Source organism: Suncus etruscus, chromosome 11 (assembly GCF_024139225.1).
Source record: "Suncus etruscus isolate mSunEtr1 chromosome 11, mSunEtr1.pri.cur, whole genome shotgun sequence".
Lineage (NCBI taxonomy): Eukaryota > Metazoa > Chordata > Mammalia > Eulipotyphla > Soricidae > Suncus > Suncus etruscus.
Genome location: NC_064858.1, coordinates 58,135,228 through 58,150,693, shown reverse-complemented (window position 1 = coordinate 58,150,693; position 15,466 = coordinate 58,135,228). Strand labels below are relative to the sequence as shown.

Genomic DNA, 15,466 nt, shown 5'->3' with positions numbered 1-15,466 from the left:
TGGACCTAAGTAAGCTACCAATGGGTCACACTCTAGCTGTCTGCAGTTGATCCCTCAGTCTCTTCCAATTCCATCCACCAGTAAACTCTTATCACCCAACCTAGCTGCAGCGCAAAACCACTGCACAACTTTACGTCCTAAGGCCGGGATGCTCAAAAGGCGCTTTGCTGTCACCCAAAGTCTCCAAAGCTGAAGCTTAAATCTCTACGTGTGAAAGTGAGAAAGAGGCACTACTGACCTGGCCTAGAAAAAGCAGAATTCCCAATAAGGTGAGCCAGAACCGCTGAGGTTCTCTCGGCAGGTTGGATGGAACAGTCCCGGGTTACATTTCAAATATCGCGGGAGAACCCGAGAGCCAATCGCTGCACCCGCCCTCTCACCCGGAAGCAGTATTGGCGCGCGCGGCGGCCACCATCTGTGAACATTTGCTCCCTCTGCCTGCTTCCTAGCTCTCTCTGGTGCGTATTGCGCGGGAGCTCCGGGGTCGGAGCTGCCTTTGTTTTTCCACCGGCCTTCCGCGCTCCCATCCTCTTGCTTACAGTTTCTCACCGCTTGACCCTCAAGAGCTCAGGCCAGGGGGATGTAGCGGGGTCTCGCGGGACTTCACCCAGCCCACAGGCGGCCTCGGGGCTCGCTGCAGGCATTTCTCTGGATTTCCCCCATCTGTGCCTTTAAGATGTTGGGGGGTCATCCCGCCACAGTGCCCACGGAGGCGCCCAGGATATGGGGCGGCAAGGCACTGCCTTAATGAACAGCAGGGTACCGCGTTCCCCGACCTCGAATCTTGCACAGTGCTTGACTCTCCAGAAGTATCGCCTGTTAGTCTGTCGCCCTGAATGTCCAGTCTCAGATGCTTCCTCATCAGAATGATTCGTTTATAAACGCTCCGATCTGGAGGCTCGTCGGACTCATCAGGTGCTTGGCCTTTAGATAACAAGCCCATTTGTTTTCCAGACAATTCCTGTATACAGCTAAATTAAAAAAAAAAAACGCACTTAGCATTACCAAGGCCCATCTATGGAATCCTACTTTCTATTTTCAAAAGTGTACAATCGGCTGTCACGGCTTAGTTGAAGTTCTGAGCCTGCTTTTCGGAATAGAATTTTTTTATATCATGTTGGCATTCCATCACCTGATTCTGATATTTTGTACTGAGTCACAACATAAAGGATCACATATTTTTGTGATCTTTGAGGCAAAAGGCTGTTGGTGAAAGGTTAAAATGTTTTGCATGGAGGAGCCAGAAAAATAACAGTAGGTAGGGTGTTTGTCTTGCATATAACCGGGTTCAATCCTCAGCATCCCAATTGGTCCCCTGAGCCTACCAGGAGGAACCCCTGATTGCTGCCGGGTATGATCAAAACAAAAATGGCTTCATGTCTGCAAATAACACTAATCATCATTAATTTTTATGAATATACTTTCTAGTAGAGTGCTTCCATCCAAGTACTCACTATATCTTTTAGCTATCCAAACAGAACTTTAAGGTGATTTGTTCTACAAGTAACATGAGTAATTAGACTAATTTTTCTGAGTTCTCTGTGACATTTACAGTACCTTGCCATATTGATAAACTCGCTGAAAGTTAGTAATACTTTGACTATTGGTGTCTTGTGCTCTACTCCACAGCCCTCCTATTTTTCAACTGCTCCACTTTGGCCTACAAGATGAAGCAAGATGCCACAAGAAATGCTACCTACAGAGTGGATTGTGAAGATTACGTGCATGTGGTAGAATTCAATCCCTTTGAGAGTGGGGATTCAGGAAACCTTATTGCCTATGGTGGCAATAATTATGTGGTAGTTGGCACATGTACCTTTCAGGTTAGTGTACAAAAGTACAATAAGTGACACTGAAGATACTTCACTAGTAGGAAAATGAAAACTTAGGTAAATTTTGGCTAGGCTTTGATAAGATTCTGAATTTAAATGATTTTACTTTTAAAAAAGAGGAAAAATATGAATTATGAGATAGTCCTAGTACAAGATGCTGAAATTTGTGTAAACAATTAACTAATGAAAAAAAATTTTTTCTTTTCTCATTGCTTCACATTTAGTCAGGGAATATTCTAGCACTGCCTGATTTTTGGCCAAATATTGTATGATAGTGATAACACCCATTGAACAAGGATGATATGAAAAACAGGTTCATTAGAAACTTTTAAAATCAAATTCTTCAGAAAAATTAATAGTTTTACCATGGTGTTCGACTTTCCTATTATTTTTTCATACTTTGTATACATCTAAAGTATACTGCTAGAGTATGCAAATTATAAGATAATAATAGAGCAGCAATTTAATTGGCATATTTAATGCATTTTAATTATAACAGTATAGTGCTATTTACACTTTTTAAATGATGGCATCAATGAACTAATTTGATAGTGATTAGTTTTCAGATATTTAAGAAAATATTTTTTTGCTGGCAATTTAATTTTAGTTTTGTTTTGAGGTGGTTCCACCCAGTTACTCAAGGCTTACTCATGACTGTATTCAGGGATCATTCCGGGGTGGCTTGGGGTACCATATTTAAACAGTTGTTTAAATATATTAAAGAGCCCTGGAGCTCTGTCCGGCGCCCGCAGCCCCTTTGCTGGTGGGTCCAAGCATGCAGGATAATAGTGGAGAGATCACAAGCAGTTAGTTGAAGTTCCAGGAGTCACCCAGCTTTATTTCACGGCCCTAAGCGGCATGTGCAACTCCTCACAATGTATAGTAATAAAGTGTATAGGTGCAAGGCCAGTTCCCTACAAAGTATACTATCCCTTGGCCCCATAAAGATAGAAGTTTTTAATTACCAAAAATCTTGCCTCAGATAAGTCTGATTAACTCTGATATTGAAAATCAAGGGAATGAAAGCTTAATTTTGAAGATTAAAGTATCACTGAAACAATATTATGAACATTATATTACTGAAACAGTTCAGTGCCTTACAGTATTTTGATATAAAAGCAGCTTACCACTTTATAATATAAATTTATGCATTAGACTTAATTTTCATCCTTCATCATTTGCCAATTATGCACAAAGCTTAAGTTTCAAAAATTTAGATTAATGCACTAAGATGATATAAACAGATCATTTGGGAGATAATTTAGTATCTTACAGTATTTTGATATAAATGCATTTTGCCACTTTGTAGTATAGTGCAATAAATGTATGAAGCTATACATTAGACTGCATCCATATTTGTTATTAGAAAGAAGTAGGAAATCAAAGCCTCCCATTTGTCAGTATCTTAAGTAGAATACAAGACCTCTTATATTACCCCACATTGTCTCTTTAAGCTGGAATATTTTTAACTTTTAGGTTAAATAGGACTTCCAGTCTGATTTCAGCAGGATCATTTAAAAAAATCACTTGAGAGGAACAATATATGACACTTTGAAAAATACTTGTCATTTTTCTACTGGGGCTACTAACCTATCAAAAGAATAAAGCAGTCCCCTACAGTTGAAGCTGACTTAATTACTTGAGTTTTAAAAATAGCTGTGAAGAATTACATTTTAAAATACTGAAAAGTACATTTTATGTCTAGTACACATATAGCTAAGACAATTTGAGGGGAGTAAGGCCAAGAATGGGTAAAAAGAAAGGCAGAGGGGCAAGAGTGACAGTATAGTAGGCAGGTTACTTGCTTTGCGTGCATCCAACCCAGGTTCAGTCCCATATAGCCAGGAGTAACCACTGAGCACTGCTGAATGTGACTCCAAAATTAAAAAAAGAAAAAAGGCAGAGATGATGAAAGGCAAGGAGAGAATGTGGGGTCAAGGAAAATGATAAAATGAGAAACAATAAAAATAAACTTTGAGTTGCTCTGTGGTCATATGCATTGTTTCTAGTCTCTAACCTGGAAATTGGCAATATAGGGCTTGCCCCAAAATTTACTAAGACACAATTGGATTTTCATTTTATTAATTTGTTAAGTAGTAAACACAAAATATAATCTATTTTAGTTATTAATGTTAAATGTCTAAAAATGACTTCCTCTCCTCCTGGAGTTTCCTTTCTTCAAAATTCAGGAATTCATATATCTGAGGAAACAAGATCAAGATTCCAATTGTGGAGTTGGGGGAGGCACTACTCAGAGGGGTGGTGTTTGAATCCTAGTTGTGTTCAGTGTCTATACTTGGTTCTGCTCTAGGGTAACCTCTGACAGTTCTTTAAGGGATCATATATGTGATGCTGGGAATTTAACCAGGGTCCTAGCTATTGCATTCACAAAGTAATCTTCCACTGTATTTCCAACCCCATCAACCTGTGCTGTTCTGTGCTGTTGTCCATGTGTAAGCTGTAGTTTAAACAGCTCTGAAAGGGTCCTTATAGTTCAAAGTTGGAACACATTTCTGGCATACACAGGACCCTGGTTTTAACCCCTGGCACTACATGGCCTCTTATGTACCAGAGGATATAGCCTTTGTGTCCCCTAGCACTACTTGAGAGAGCCTAGAAAGGAAACAAATCAAAAACAGGTCTCAAGGATAATGAATAATTGCAATAATTTGCTTTGTGGATATAAAATAATTGCTTCACTTTACAATTATTTGTCTAAATAAATAATATTAAACATTTTCCAAAAATTGTCCACATCTGTCATCCCCCATTTTATGGTACTTTTTGGACTTGAGAGAACTAAAACAGTGAATTCCCACTGTGAGAAAGGTGATCTTCAATTATTGTGAGGAAAACACTGTTCATATAATGAACTTGAATTTTAGTAAGGTATCTGACAGCTTTTGGTATTCTTTCAAATTAAGAAATACAAGCTATATGATGCAACTATTGAATTCCCACAGTCCTGTGAGAAAGGTGATCTTCAATTATTGTGAGGAAAACACTGTTCATATAATGAACTTGAATTTTAGTAAGGTATCTGACAGCTTTTGGTATTCTTTCAAATTAAGAAATGCAAGCTATATGATGCAACTATTGATTAATGTCCAATATTTTTTAAATGCAACAAGTGTTGGGAACTGCTTTAAACATGTTAAAGAAGCAGGGACCCTCCTTTATGCAGTGCTGTGTACTAAGAAAACTATAAAATAGTAGTTTACTATATATGTAGAAGGCAAAAATATTAGTGAACTTCCCATGTCTGTTTATAGAATCAATAGTGAGATATGCCTGGAACTAGAGTGATAGTGCAGGGTTTTAGGTGCCTGCTTTGTAGTAATCAACAATTCCTTCCCAAAGACATCATATAATGGGGTCCTGTTCCACCTCTGCCCTGCAAGGTATAGCCCCAGAGGTGCTTCCACTACCAGGGTGGCCTGAGTAAACCAAAGGACACCATAAAATTGAGGGTGTTGGATATTGATGATAATAGGAAAATCTTTGATATTATTTAATTAGGTGAATAATTTTAAAGTGAAGCAATTATTCTGTGATCACAATGCAAGTTACTGGAATTATTAATTATCCTTGAACTGTTTTTTGGTTTGTTTCCATTTGGCCTTAGCAGTGCCATATTTGGGAAAATTGCTAGCAGTACCCCCTGCCCCAATCCCTAAGCATCACTGGGGATGTTTAGCTTCACATAAAAGAAAAATCGAGGTCCATGCTCAGTTCATGTATTTGTGTGATTTAGGCAAGCACATTCTTTGAAAGAGCATAAAGCAGAAAATACCTAATGCTAAGGGCTGGAGAGATAGCATGGAGGTAGAGCATTTGCCTTGCATGCAGAAGGATGGTGGTTCGAATCCCAGTATCCCATATGGTCCCCTAAGCCTGCCAGGAGCGATTTCTGAGCATAGAACCATGAGTAACCCCTGAGCATAGCCGGGTGTGACACAAAAACAACAACAACAAAAAAAAAAACCATGCTCTGGATCTAGATTTGATCTAACAATATTTATTGAACAACTGCTCTATTGCCAGGCTCTTCAGACTTCAAATATTGTATAATAAATTGCATAACATGAACTATCTAAGTTTAATATAACATCATTATGAAAAGTAAAAAGGCAGTGTAATAATTTAGGGGGCCATACCCAGTGAGACTAAGGGGTTGCAGCACTTTACTCCAACTACTTCCCAATGATGCTAGGAATACAACCCAAGGCCCCTGCATGTACACTAGTCTTTGAGCTATCTCCCAGGTTACAGATAAAATAATAAATCAATTTTTAACCCAGCATGTTTAAAAAGATCTTGTGCAAGCAGTATAAAAATTCATTTATTTTATTTTGGTTTGGGGCCACAGCAGTCACAACAGTACTACCACTTCTGCTTAAGGGGGTGTCTACTAGCTACAATACTGGACTTTGTAAATTGCCAGGAAAGCTTAATATTTAGCACTAGAAGTATATTTGATTTAAAAGAGTAGTGCTTTTGAAGAAAAAACTCCTGAGGAAGATGGATTTGATTTAGAGTAGTAACATATGTCATTTTTTTGTGACTAAAATTGTTTCTTGCTTTAAAACTAGTGCTGAATCTGTTTCTTTTCATTTTTACCTAGATGAGTTCATCTATCGCCAGGTAGTCACTTTCATTGGCATATTTAATCTCTTTTGTCTCCAGAAAGCAGTATTTCAAACATTGGCTATAATTTATATGAAAATAGATTTTGTTTTAATATTTACGAGAACTTTCCTAATAATATCTACCACAAATTGAATAAGCTCCCCACAAAAAGTGGCTATTTTGTTCATACTAAAAGCATTCAGAGAAGAGTTATGCAAGAGTTATGTTCTATGAGAACCAAGCATTAGGTGAAAGTGAAGTAGGTAAATTTTACAGGCTCATCTGAAATTCTCTATTTTTGTTTAAATGAGTGTGGTGAAAGATTTGCCAATTTAAAACCCTAAAACTAGCCCTTTCTTCAACCTGGCTATTCCCCAACCTCAAAAATGTTGGAACCTTGTGTAATTTGTGTTATGGCAAGTTTTCCAAAGAATCTTAATTTCCTGCCTATACAATACTGCCTACACCCTAATCTTAACCCAAAATAGCATTCATCTCTGTCTATACCACACACCCTGGCCTTTTAGTTTGGCTCCATTACCAGGCACTGGTGCCAGGAAAAAAAGCTTTCACTGTTAAAACCTAAAGCTTAGGGCTATTCAGTCCCTGGGGCTATTTTTTCCCCATGACCACCCAGTATTTTTACCAGTCACACTAATTGTCAACACTATTGTTACAGTAGCAAAATAATGTCTGGATGGTAAAAACTTCATTTTGGGAAGATTGATTTATCAAGTGTGGAAAAACAGATGTAACTTAAGCTGTGAAGTCAGCTATGATTAGGCTCCTAAACTTATTTTTAAATTGCTTAGTGGTTGCTATCTTGGCATATCTGGCTGTTAGCTATATAGTTCTTATCTATGCTAATTATGAAGTAATAAAACTTGACATTGTTTTTTTCTTGATAAGTACATTTTTCTTTTTTTTTTTTATTTGTGGAAAATGCTTTTGGAGTTAACTCTTCAGTTTACTTGAAATCTGAAGTAACTTTCAGGGGGTATGTGAATTGTGTAGAGACATTTAGGTATAAAATACTGAAATGACTTCAAAGTCTATCCTGAAAAATTCAACACATCCACAGGATTCAGTAAAAATTTACATTGCAGGAGCCAGAGCTATAGCACAGTGGTAGTGGTAGGGTGTTTGCCTTGCACATGGGACAGGCCTGGGTTCAATTCCCACCATCCTATGTGGTCCCCCCAGCCTGTCAGGAGCGATTTCTGAGCACAAAGCCAGGTGTAACCCCTTAGTGCTGCCAGGTATGGCCCAAAAATCAAAAAAACATATTAAAGTTAGCCCTTCGAAAAGTAAAAAAAAAAGCAATTACATTACAAAACTAACAGCCTTCAGATAATGCCTGTTGTATTCCATTAAATACCAAGTTTTACCTACTCTTCTTTATTTTTCCTGATATTTTATAGCCCATAAATTTTTAATAGAAGGTCATTATAGTTACAGAGTGCAGATGATTCTTTGAATAAACTTGTCATAAAAATTGTTCCTAAGTTTTTAGAACCAAAGTTGTCTTAAGTAACAAAACATTTATTTTTAAAGTTGAAATATTTTAAGCTTATATTTTTAGCTATGATCCATTTAAAGTATAAAGACTAATAAAATGGATTCCTGTATACTTTACCTAGTTTAAGATATGGAATATTGGTGATTTCTTTAAAGTTTTCAGTGTCATTCTTTCTTATTCCCAAGAAGGATCTTTGGTAGAAATTTATATCGACTCTCAATATATTACATTTTAAATAAATTTTTACTTTCTTGTGACTTAATGTGACTTTGTGCGACTTTAGCCTGAACTCTTTCAGTCCAGCTAGTGATTGAGATTTCTTACTAAGAAGTTTTCTTAAAATCCTTTAAAATCTCTAAAACAATCTTTTAAACTTGAATTTAATTTTACCTGGAAGTTTTTTTTTTTTTTTTTTTTTTTTTAAACACCTTGATTACATACATGATTGTGTTTGGGTTTCAGTCATAAAAGGAACACCACCCATCACCAGTGCAACATTCCCATCACCCAAGTCCCAAATCTCCCTCCTCCCCCCCAACCCCCGCCTGTACCCTAAACAGGCTCTACATTTCCCTCATACATTCTCAATATTAGGACAGTTCAAAATGTAGTTATTTCTCTAACTAAACTCATCACTCTTTGTGGTGAGCTTCCTGAGGTGAGCTGGAACTTCCAGCTCTTTTCTCTTTTGTGTCTGAAAATTATTATTACAAGGGTGTCTTTCATTTTTCTTAAAACCCATAGATGAGTGAGACCATTCTGCGTTTTTCTCTCTCTCTCTGACTTATTTCACTCAGCATAATAGATTCCATGTACATCCATGTATAGGAAAATTTCATGACTTCATCTCTCCTGACAGCTGCATAATATTCCATTGTGTATATGTACCACAGTTTCTTTAGCCATTCGTCTGTTGAAGGGCATCTTGGTTGTTTCCAGAGTCTTGCTATGGTAAATAGAGCTGCAATGAATATAGGTGTAAGGAAGGGGTTTTTGTATTGTATTTTTTTTTTAATTTTTTTTTTATTTAAACACCTTGATTACATACATGATTGTGTTTGGGTTTCAGTCATAAAAGGAACACCACCCATCACCAGTGCAACATTCCCATCACCCAAGTCCCAAATCACCCTCCTCCCCACCCAACCCCCGCCTGTACCCTAAACAGGCTCTACATTTCCCTCATACATTCTCAATATTAGGACAGTTCAAAATGTAGTTATTTCTCTAACTAAACTCATCACTCTTTGTGGTGAGCTTCCTGAGGTGAGCTGGAACTTCCAGCTCTTTTCTCTTTTGTGTCTGAAAATTATTATTACAAGGGTGTCTTTCATTTTTCTTAAAACCCATAGATGAGTGAGACCATTCTGCGTTTTTCTCTCTCTCTCTGACTTATTTCACTCAGCATAATAGATTCCATGTACATCCATGTATAGGAAAATTTCATGACTTCATCTCTCCTGACAGCTGCATAATATTCCATTGTGTATATGTACCACAGTTTCTTTAGCCATTCATCTGTTGAAGGGCATCTTGGTTGTTTCCAGAGTCTTGCTATGGTAAATAGAGCTGCAATGAATATAGGTGTAAGGAAGGGGTTTTTGTATTGTATTTTTGTGTTCCTAGGGTATATTCCTAGGAGTGGTATAGCTGGATCGTATGGGAGCTCGATTTCCAGTTTTTGGAGGAATCTCCATATCGCTTTCCATAAAGGTTGAACTAGACAGCATTCCCACCAGCAGTGGATAAGAGTTCCTTTCTCTCCACATCCCCGCCAACACTGTTTATTCTCATTCTTTGTGATGTGTGCCATTCTCTGGGGTGTGAGGTGGTATCTCATCGTTGTTTTGATTTGCATCTCCCTGATGATTAGTGATGTGGAACATTTTTTCATGTGTCTTTTGGCCATGCGTATTTCTTCTTTGTCAAAGTGTCTGTTCATTTCTTCTCCCCATTTTTTGATGGGGTTAGATGTTTTTTTCTTGTAAAGTTCTGTCAGTGCCTTGTATATTTTGGAGATTAGCCCCTTATCTGATGGGTATTGGGTGAATAGTTTCTCCCAGTCAGTGGGGGGCTCTTGTATCCTGGGCACTATTTCCTTTGAGGTGCAGAAGCTTCTCAACTTAATATATTCCCATCTGTTAATCTCTGTTTTCACTTGCTTGGAGAGTGCAGTTTCCTCCTTGAAGATGCCTGTAATGTCCTGGAGTGTTTTGCCTATGTGCTGTTCTATATATCTTATGGTTTTGGGGCTGATATCGAGGTCTTCAATCCATTTGGATTTTACCTTTGTACATGATGTTAGCTGGGGGTCTAAGTTTAATTTTTTGCAAGTGGCTATCCAATTGTGCCAACACCACTTGTTGAAGAGGCTTTCCCTGCTCCATTTAGGATTTCCTGCTCCTTTATCAAAAATTAGATGGTTGTATCTCTGGGGAACATTTTCTGAGTATTCAAGCCTATTCCACTGATCTGAGGACCTATCCTTATTCCAATACCATGCTGTTTTGATAATTGTTGCTTTGTAGTACAGTTTAAAGTTGGGAAAAGTAATTCCTCCCATATTCTTTTTCCCAATGATTGCTTTAGCTATTCGAGGGTGTTTATTGTTCCAAATGAATTTCAGAAGTGTCTGATCCACTTCTTTGAAGAATGTCATGGGTATCTTTAGAGGGATGGCATTAAATCTGTATAATGCCTTGGGGAGTATTGACATTTTGATGATGTTAATCCTGCCAATCCATGAGCAGGGTATGTGTTTCCATTTCCGTGTGTCCTCTCTTATTTCTTGGAGCAGAGTTTTATAGTTTTCTTTGTATAGGTCCTTCACATATTTAGTCAAGTTGATTCCAAGATATTTGAGTTTGTGTGGTACTATTGTGAATGGGGTTGTTTTCTTAATGTCCATTTCATCCTTATTACTATTGGTATATAGAAAGGCCATTGATTTTTGTGTGTTAATTTTGTAGCCTGCCACCTTGCTATATGAGTCTATTGTTTCTAGAAGCTTTTTGATAGAGTCTTTAGGGTTTTCTAAGTAGAGTATCATGTCATCTGCAAACAGTGAGAGCTTGACTTCTTCCTTTCCTATCTGGATTCCCTTGATATCCTTTTCTTGCCTAATCGCTATAGCAAGTACTTCCAGTGCTATGTTGAATAGGAGTGGTGAGCGAGGACAGCCTAGTCTTGTGCCAGAATTTAGAGGGAAGGCTTTCAGTTTTTCTCCATTGAGGATAATATTTGCCACTGGCTTGTGGTAGATGGCCTTCACTATATTGAGAAAGGTTCCCTCCATTCCCATCTTGCTGAGAGTTTTGATCAAGAATGGGTGTTGGACCTTATCAAATGCTTTCTCTGCATCTATTGATATGATCATGTGGTTTTTATTTTTCTTGTTATTGATGTTGTGTATTATGTTGATAGATTTACGGATGTTTAACCAGCCTTGCATTCCTGGGATGAAACCTACTTGATCGTAGTGGATGATCTTCTTAACGAGGCATTGAATCCTATTTGCCAGGATTTTGTTGAGGATCTTTGCATCTGCATTCATCAGTGATATTGGTCTGTAATTTTCTTTTTTGGTAGCGTCTCTGTCTGGTTTAGGTATCAAGGTGATGTTGGCTTCATAAAAGCTATTCTGAAGTGTTTCTGTTTGTTCAATTTCATGAAAGAGTCTTGCCAAGATTGGCAGTAGTTCCTCTTGGAAAGTTTGATAGAATTCATTAGTGAATCCATCTGGACCTGGGCTTTTGTTTTTCGGCAGACATTTGATTACTGTTTTAATTTCATCAATGGTGATGGGGGTGTTTAGATATGCTACATCCTCTTCCTTCAACCGTGGAAGATTATAAGAGTCCAAGAATTTATCCATTTCTTCCAGGTTCTCATTTTTAGTGGCGTAGAGTTTTTCAAAGTAGTTTCTGATTACCCTTTGAATCTCTGTCATATCAGTAGTGATCTCTCCTTTTTCATTCCTGATACAAGTTATCAAGTTTCTCTCTCTTTCTTTGTTAGGTTTGCCAGTGGTCTATCAATCTTGTTTATTTTTTCAAAGAACCAACTTCTGCTTTCGTTGATCTTTCGGATTGTTTTTTAGTTTCCACTTCATTGATTTCTGCTCTCAGCTTTGTTATTTCCTTCTGTCTTCCTATTCTTGGGTCCTTTTGTTGAGCATTTTCTAGTTCTATTAGCTGTGTCATTAAGCTACTCAGGTAAGCTCCTTCTTCCTTCCTGATGTGTGCTTGCAAAGCTATAAATTTTCCTCTCAGTACTGCTTTTGCTGTGTCCCATAAGTTCTGAGAGTTTGTGTCTTTATTGTCATTTGTTTCCAGGAACCTTTTGATTTCCTCCTTGATTTCATCTCGGACCCACTGGTTATTGAGCATGAGGCTGTTTAACTTCCAGGTGTTAAAGTGTTTCTTCTGAGTCCCTTTGGAGTTCACAAATAATTTCAGAGCCTTGTGGTCAGCGAAGGTAGTCTGCAAAATTTCTATCCTCTTGATCTTATGGAGGTATGTTTTATGTGCCAGCATGTAGTCTATCCTGGAGAATGTCCCATGTACATTGGAGAAGAATGTGTATCCAGGTTTCTGGGGATGGAGTGTCCTATATATATCCACTAGGCCTCTTTCTTCCATTTCTCTCCTCAGGTCTAGTATATTCTTGTTGGGTTTCAGTCTGGTTGACCTGTCCAGTGTTGACAAAGCCGTGTTAAGGTCCCCCACAATTATTGTGTTGTTGTTGATATTATTTTTCAGATTTGTCAACAGTTGTATTAAATATTTTGCTGGCCCCTCATTCGGTGCATATATGTTTAGGAGAGTGAATTCTTCCTGCTCTACGTACCCCTTGATTAATATAAAATGTCCGTCTTTGTCCCTTACAACCTTCCTGAGTATAAAGTTTGCATTATCTGATATTAGTATGGCCACTCCAGCTTTTTTATGGGTGTTGTTTGCTTGGATAACTTTTCTCCAGCCTTTTATTTTGAGTCTATGTTTGTTCTGACTATTCAGGTGCGTTTCTTGTAGGCAGCAGAAGGTTGGATTGAGTTTTTTGATCCATTTAGCCACTCTGTGTCTCTTAACTGGTGCATTTAGTCCATTTACGTTGAGAGAAAGAATTGTCCTGGGATTTAACGCCATCTTTATTTCAAAATATGGTGTGTCTTTTGGGTAGTCTTGTCTTAGATTAGGTCTTTCAGTTTTTCTCTTAAGACTGGTTTTGTGTCTGTGAAGTTTCTGAGCTGTTTTTTGTCTGTGAAACCATGTATTCTTCCATCAAACCGGAAAGTGAGTTTTGCTGGGTATAGTATTCTGGGTGAAGCATTCATTTCATTCAGTCTTGTCACAATATCCCACCACTGCTTTCTGGCATTGAGCGTTTCTGGTGACAGGTCTGCTGTAAATCTCAGGGAAGCTTGCTTGAACATGATTTCCCCTTTTGATCTTGCTGTTTTCAGAATTCTGTCTCTATCTGTGGGATTCGTCATTGTGACTAGGATGTGTCTTGGGGTGGTTTTTCTGGGGTCTCTTTTGGTTGGTACTCTTCGGGCATGCAGGATTTGATCACATATATTCTTTAGCTCTGGAAGTTTCTCTTTAATGATGTTCTTGACCATTGATTCTTCCTGGAAATTTTCTTCCTGGGTCTCTGGGACTCCAATGATTCTTAAGTTGTTTCTGTTGATCTTATCATAGACTTCTATTTTCGTCTGTTCCCATTCTTTGACTAATTTTTCCATTGTCTGCTCATTTGCTTTAAGTTTTTTGTCCAATCTCTCCTGCTGTATGGAATTGTTATGTATCTCATCTTCCACAGCACCAAGTCTATTCTCAGCTTCTGATACCCTGTCCCAGAGCTTATCCATTTTGTCATTCACTTCGTTTACTGACTTTTTCAGTCCTGTTAGTTGACATGTTATTTCAGTTTGGAGTTTTGTCATTTCTGCCTTCATATTTTCTTGGTTCTTATTAGTGTTCTGTTCAACTCGATCCATGGTTTCTTGGAGTCTGTTGAGCACCTTCCATATTGCTAGTCTAAAGTCCTTATCTGAGAGGTTGATTAGTTGTTCAGTCATTATCTGGTCCTCAGAATTGTCATCTTCATTCTCTATGTCTGATGCTGGCCTGCGTTATTTCCCCATTGTCACACTTGTATTGTGGGTTTTTCTACGTGTTGTGGTGGTATTCATTGTCTATATGATGTAGGCAGCACACTCCTCTGGCTCCTCCCTTTCTGGATGGGCTGACTTGCCTCTAAGGGAGGGGAGTCCTCCGTGGATGAAGCCTCACACTGGGACAAATCTTAGGCCCGAGCATGCAACAGAGAAGACAGTCCAGAGAGAAATGTTTGCTTCTGTGATATAGCGCCGTTCTTAGTGTGATTTTTCCTTCTTGTTGCAATGGAGTTCTTTCCTTAGAAAGAGTGCACGGAGCGAAGCGGAGCGGCCGTACTCCTCTGAGCCTCTTTTTGCCCCACTCGCAAGAGTTTCACGCAAGAGGACAGTAGACAGACATAGACAGGTCACACTCACAGTCTTTCACAGCTGAGCCCCACTGGGCCGGTGTACTTTTGCGGATTTTCCCCGCCTGGTGTCACACACAGGGAGCCAGCTTTTGCAAAGGTTAGCTGGTTTTTATGCTCTGAAATCCCTCCCTGAAAATGGCGTCTGGGCGAGCGAGGTTTCTGGAGGCTCTTTTTGCCCCACTCGCAAGAGTTTCACGCAAGAGGGCAGTAGACAGACATAGACAGGTCACACTCACAGTCTTTCACAGCTGAGCCCCACTGGGCCGGTGTACTTTCGCGGATTTTCCCCGCCTGGTGTCACACACAGGGAGCCAGCTTTTGCAAAGGTTAGCTGGTTTTTTTGCTCTGAAGTCCCTCCCTCGGAAGTTTTTTTTTTTTTTTTTTTTTTTTTTTTTATTTCCCTCCTTCACCATCACCCTCCCTTTTCCCTTTGAAGGTCCTGGATCTATGTAGAAGTCTGATCTTCCCTTTACACCAGACACTAAACTTTGTTGTCCACCATTACCAGCTGAAGCTGTTAGTTACTGATGGCAGGTGATACCCTTATGTGTTAGTGCTGAGGCCACATGCCTTGGTGTTGAGATGCTTATCTGTATATGGATTTGTATAATTTTTTATGTGAAAGATTCTCAAGTTATTGTTTGTACTGATAGACATAGGAGACTTGAATTTCTATAATTCATTTTTTTCTTTTACCTCTCCATGAAGTTATTTTAGTCATACTGAACCAGGTTAATAAACTGACTTTTTTTAATCTACTTAAGTAATAAGAGTCAAGTGCCCAACAGATTAACCAAGTTGTTAGTCGCATATTCATATTTGTAGACTGGACTTATATATTGTAATAAACACATTTCTTATATAATATGTGTTATTTGTAAACCCATATATGAAATACTATGAAAGTCATTTATGCTCATAATGAACCTGGACCATCAGAAGGTCCCATAGCATC

The 15,466-nt window shown here is 38.5% G+C and overlaps 1 protein-coding gene across 1 annotated transcript in view; it reads left to right on the top strand.

Annotated features, from left to right (window-relative positions):
- Positions 1–1,663: 1,663 nt before the first annotated feature.
- NUP37 (nucleoporin 37) overlaps positions 1,664–15,466 on the top strand; it is a 58,781-nt gene continuing 44,978 nt past the window's right edge. Inside the window, exon 1 of the mRNA XM_049783173.1 lies at positions 1,664–1,823. Coding sequence (XP_049639130.1) covers positions 1,668–1,823 — 156 coding nt within the window. The 5' untranslated portion in view covers positions 1,664–1,667. The remainder of the gene's footprint in view (positions 1,824–15,466) is intronic.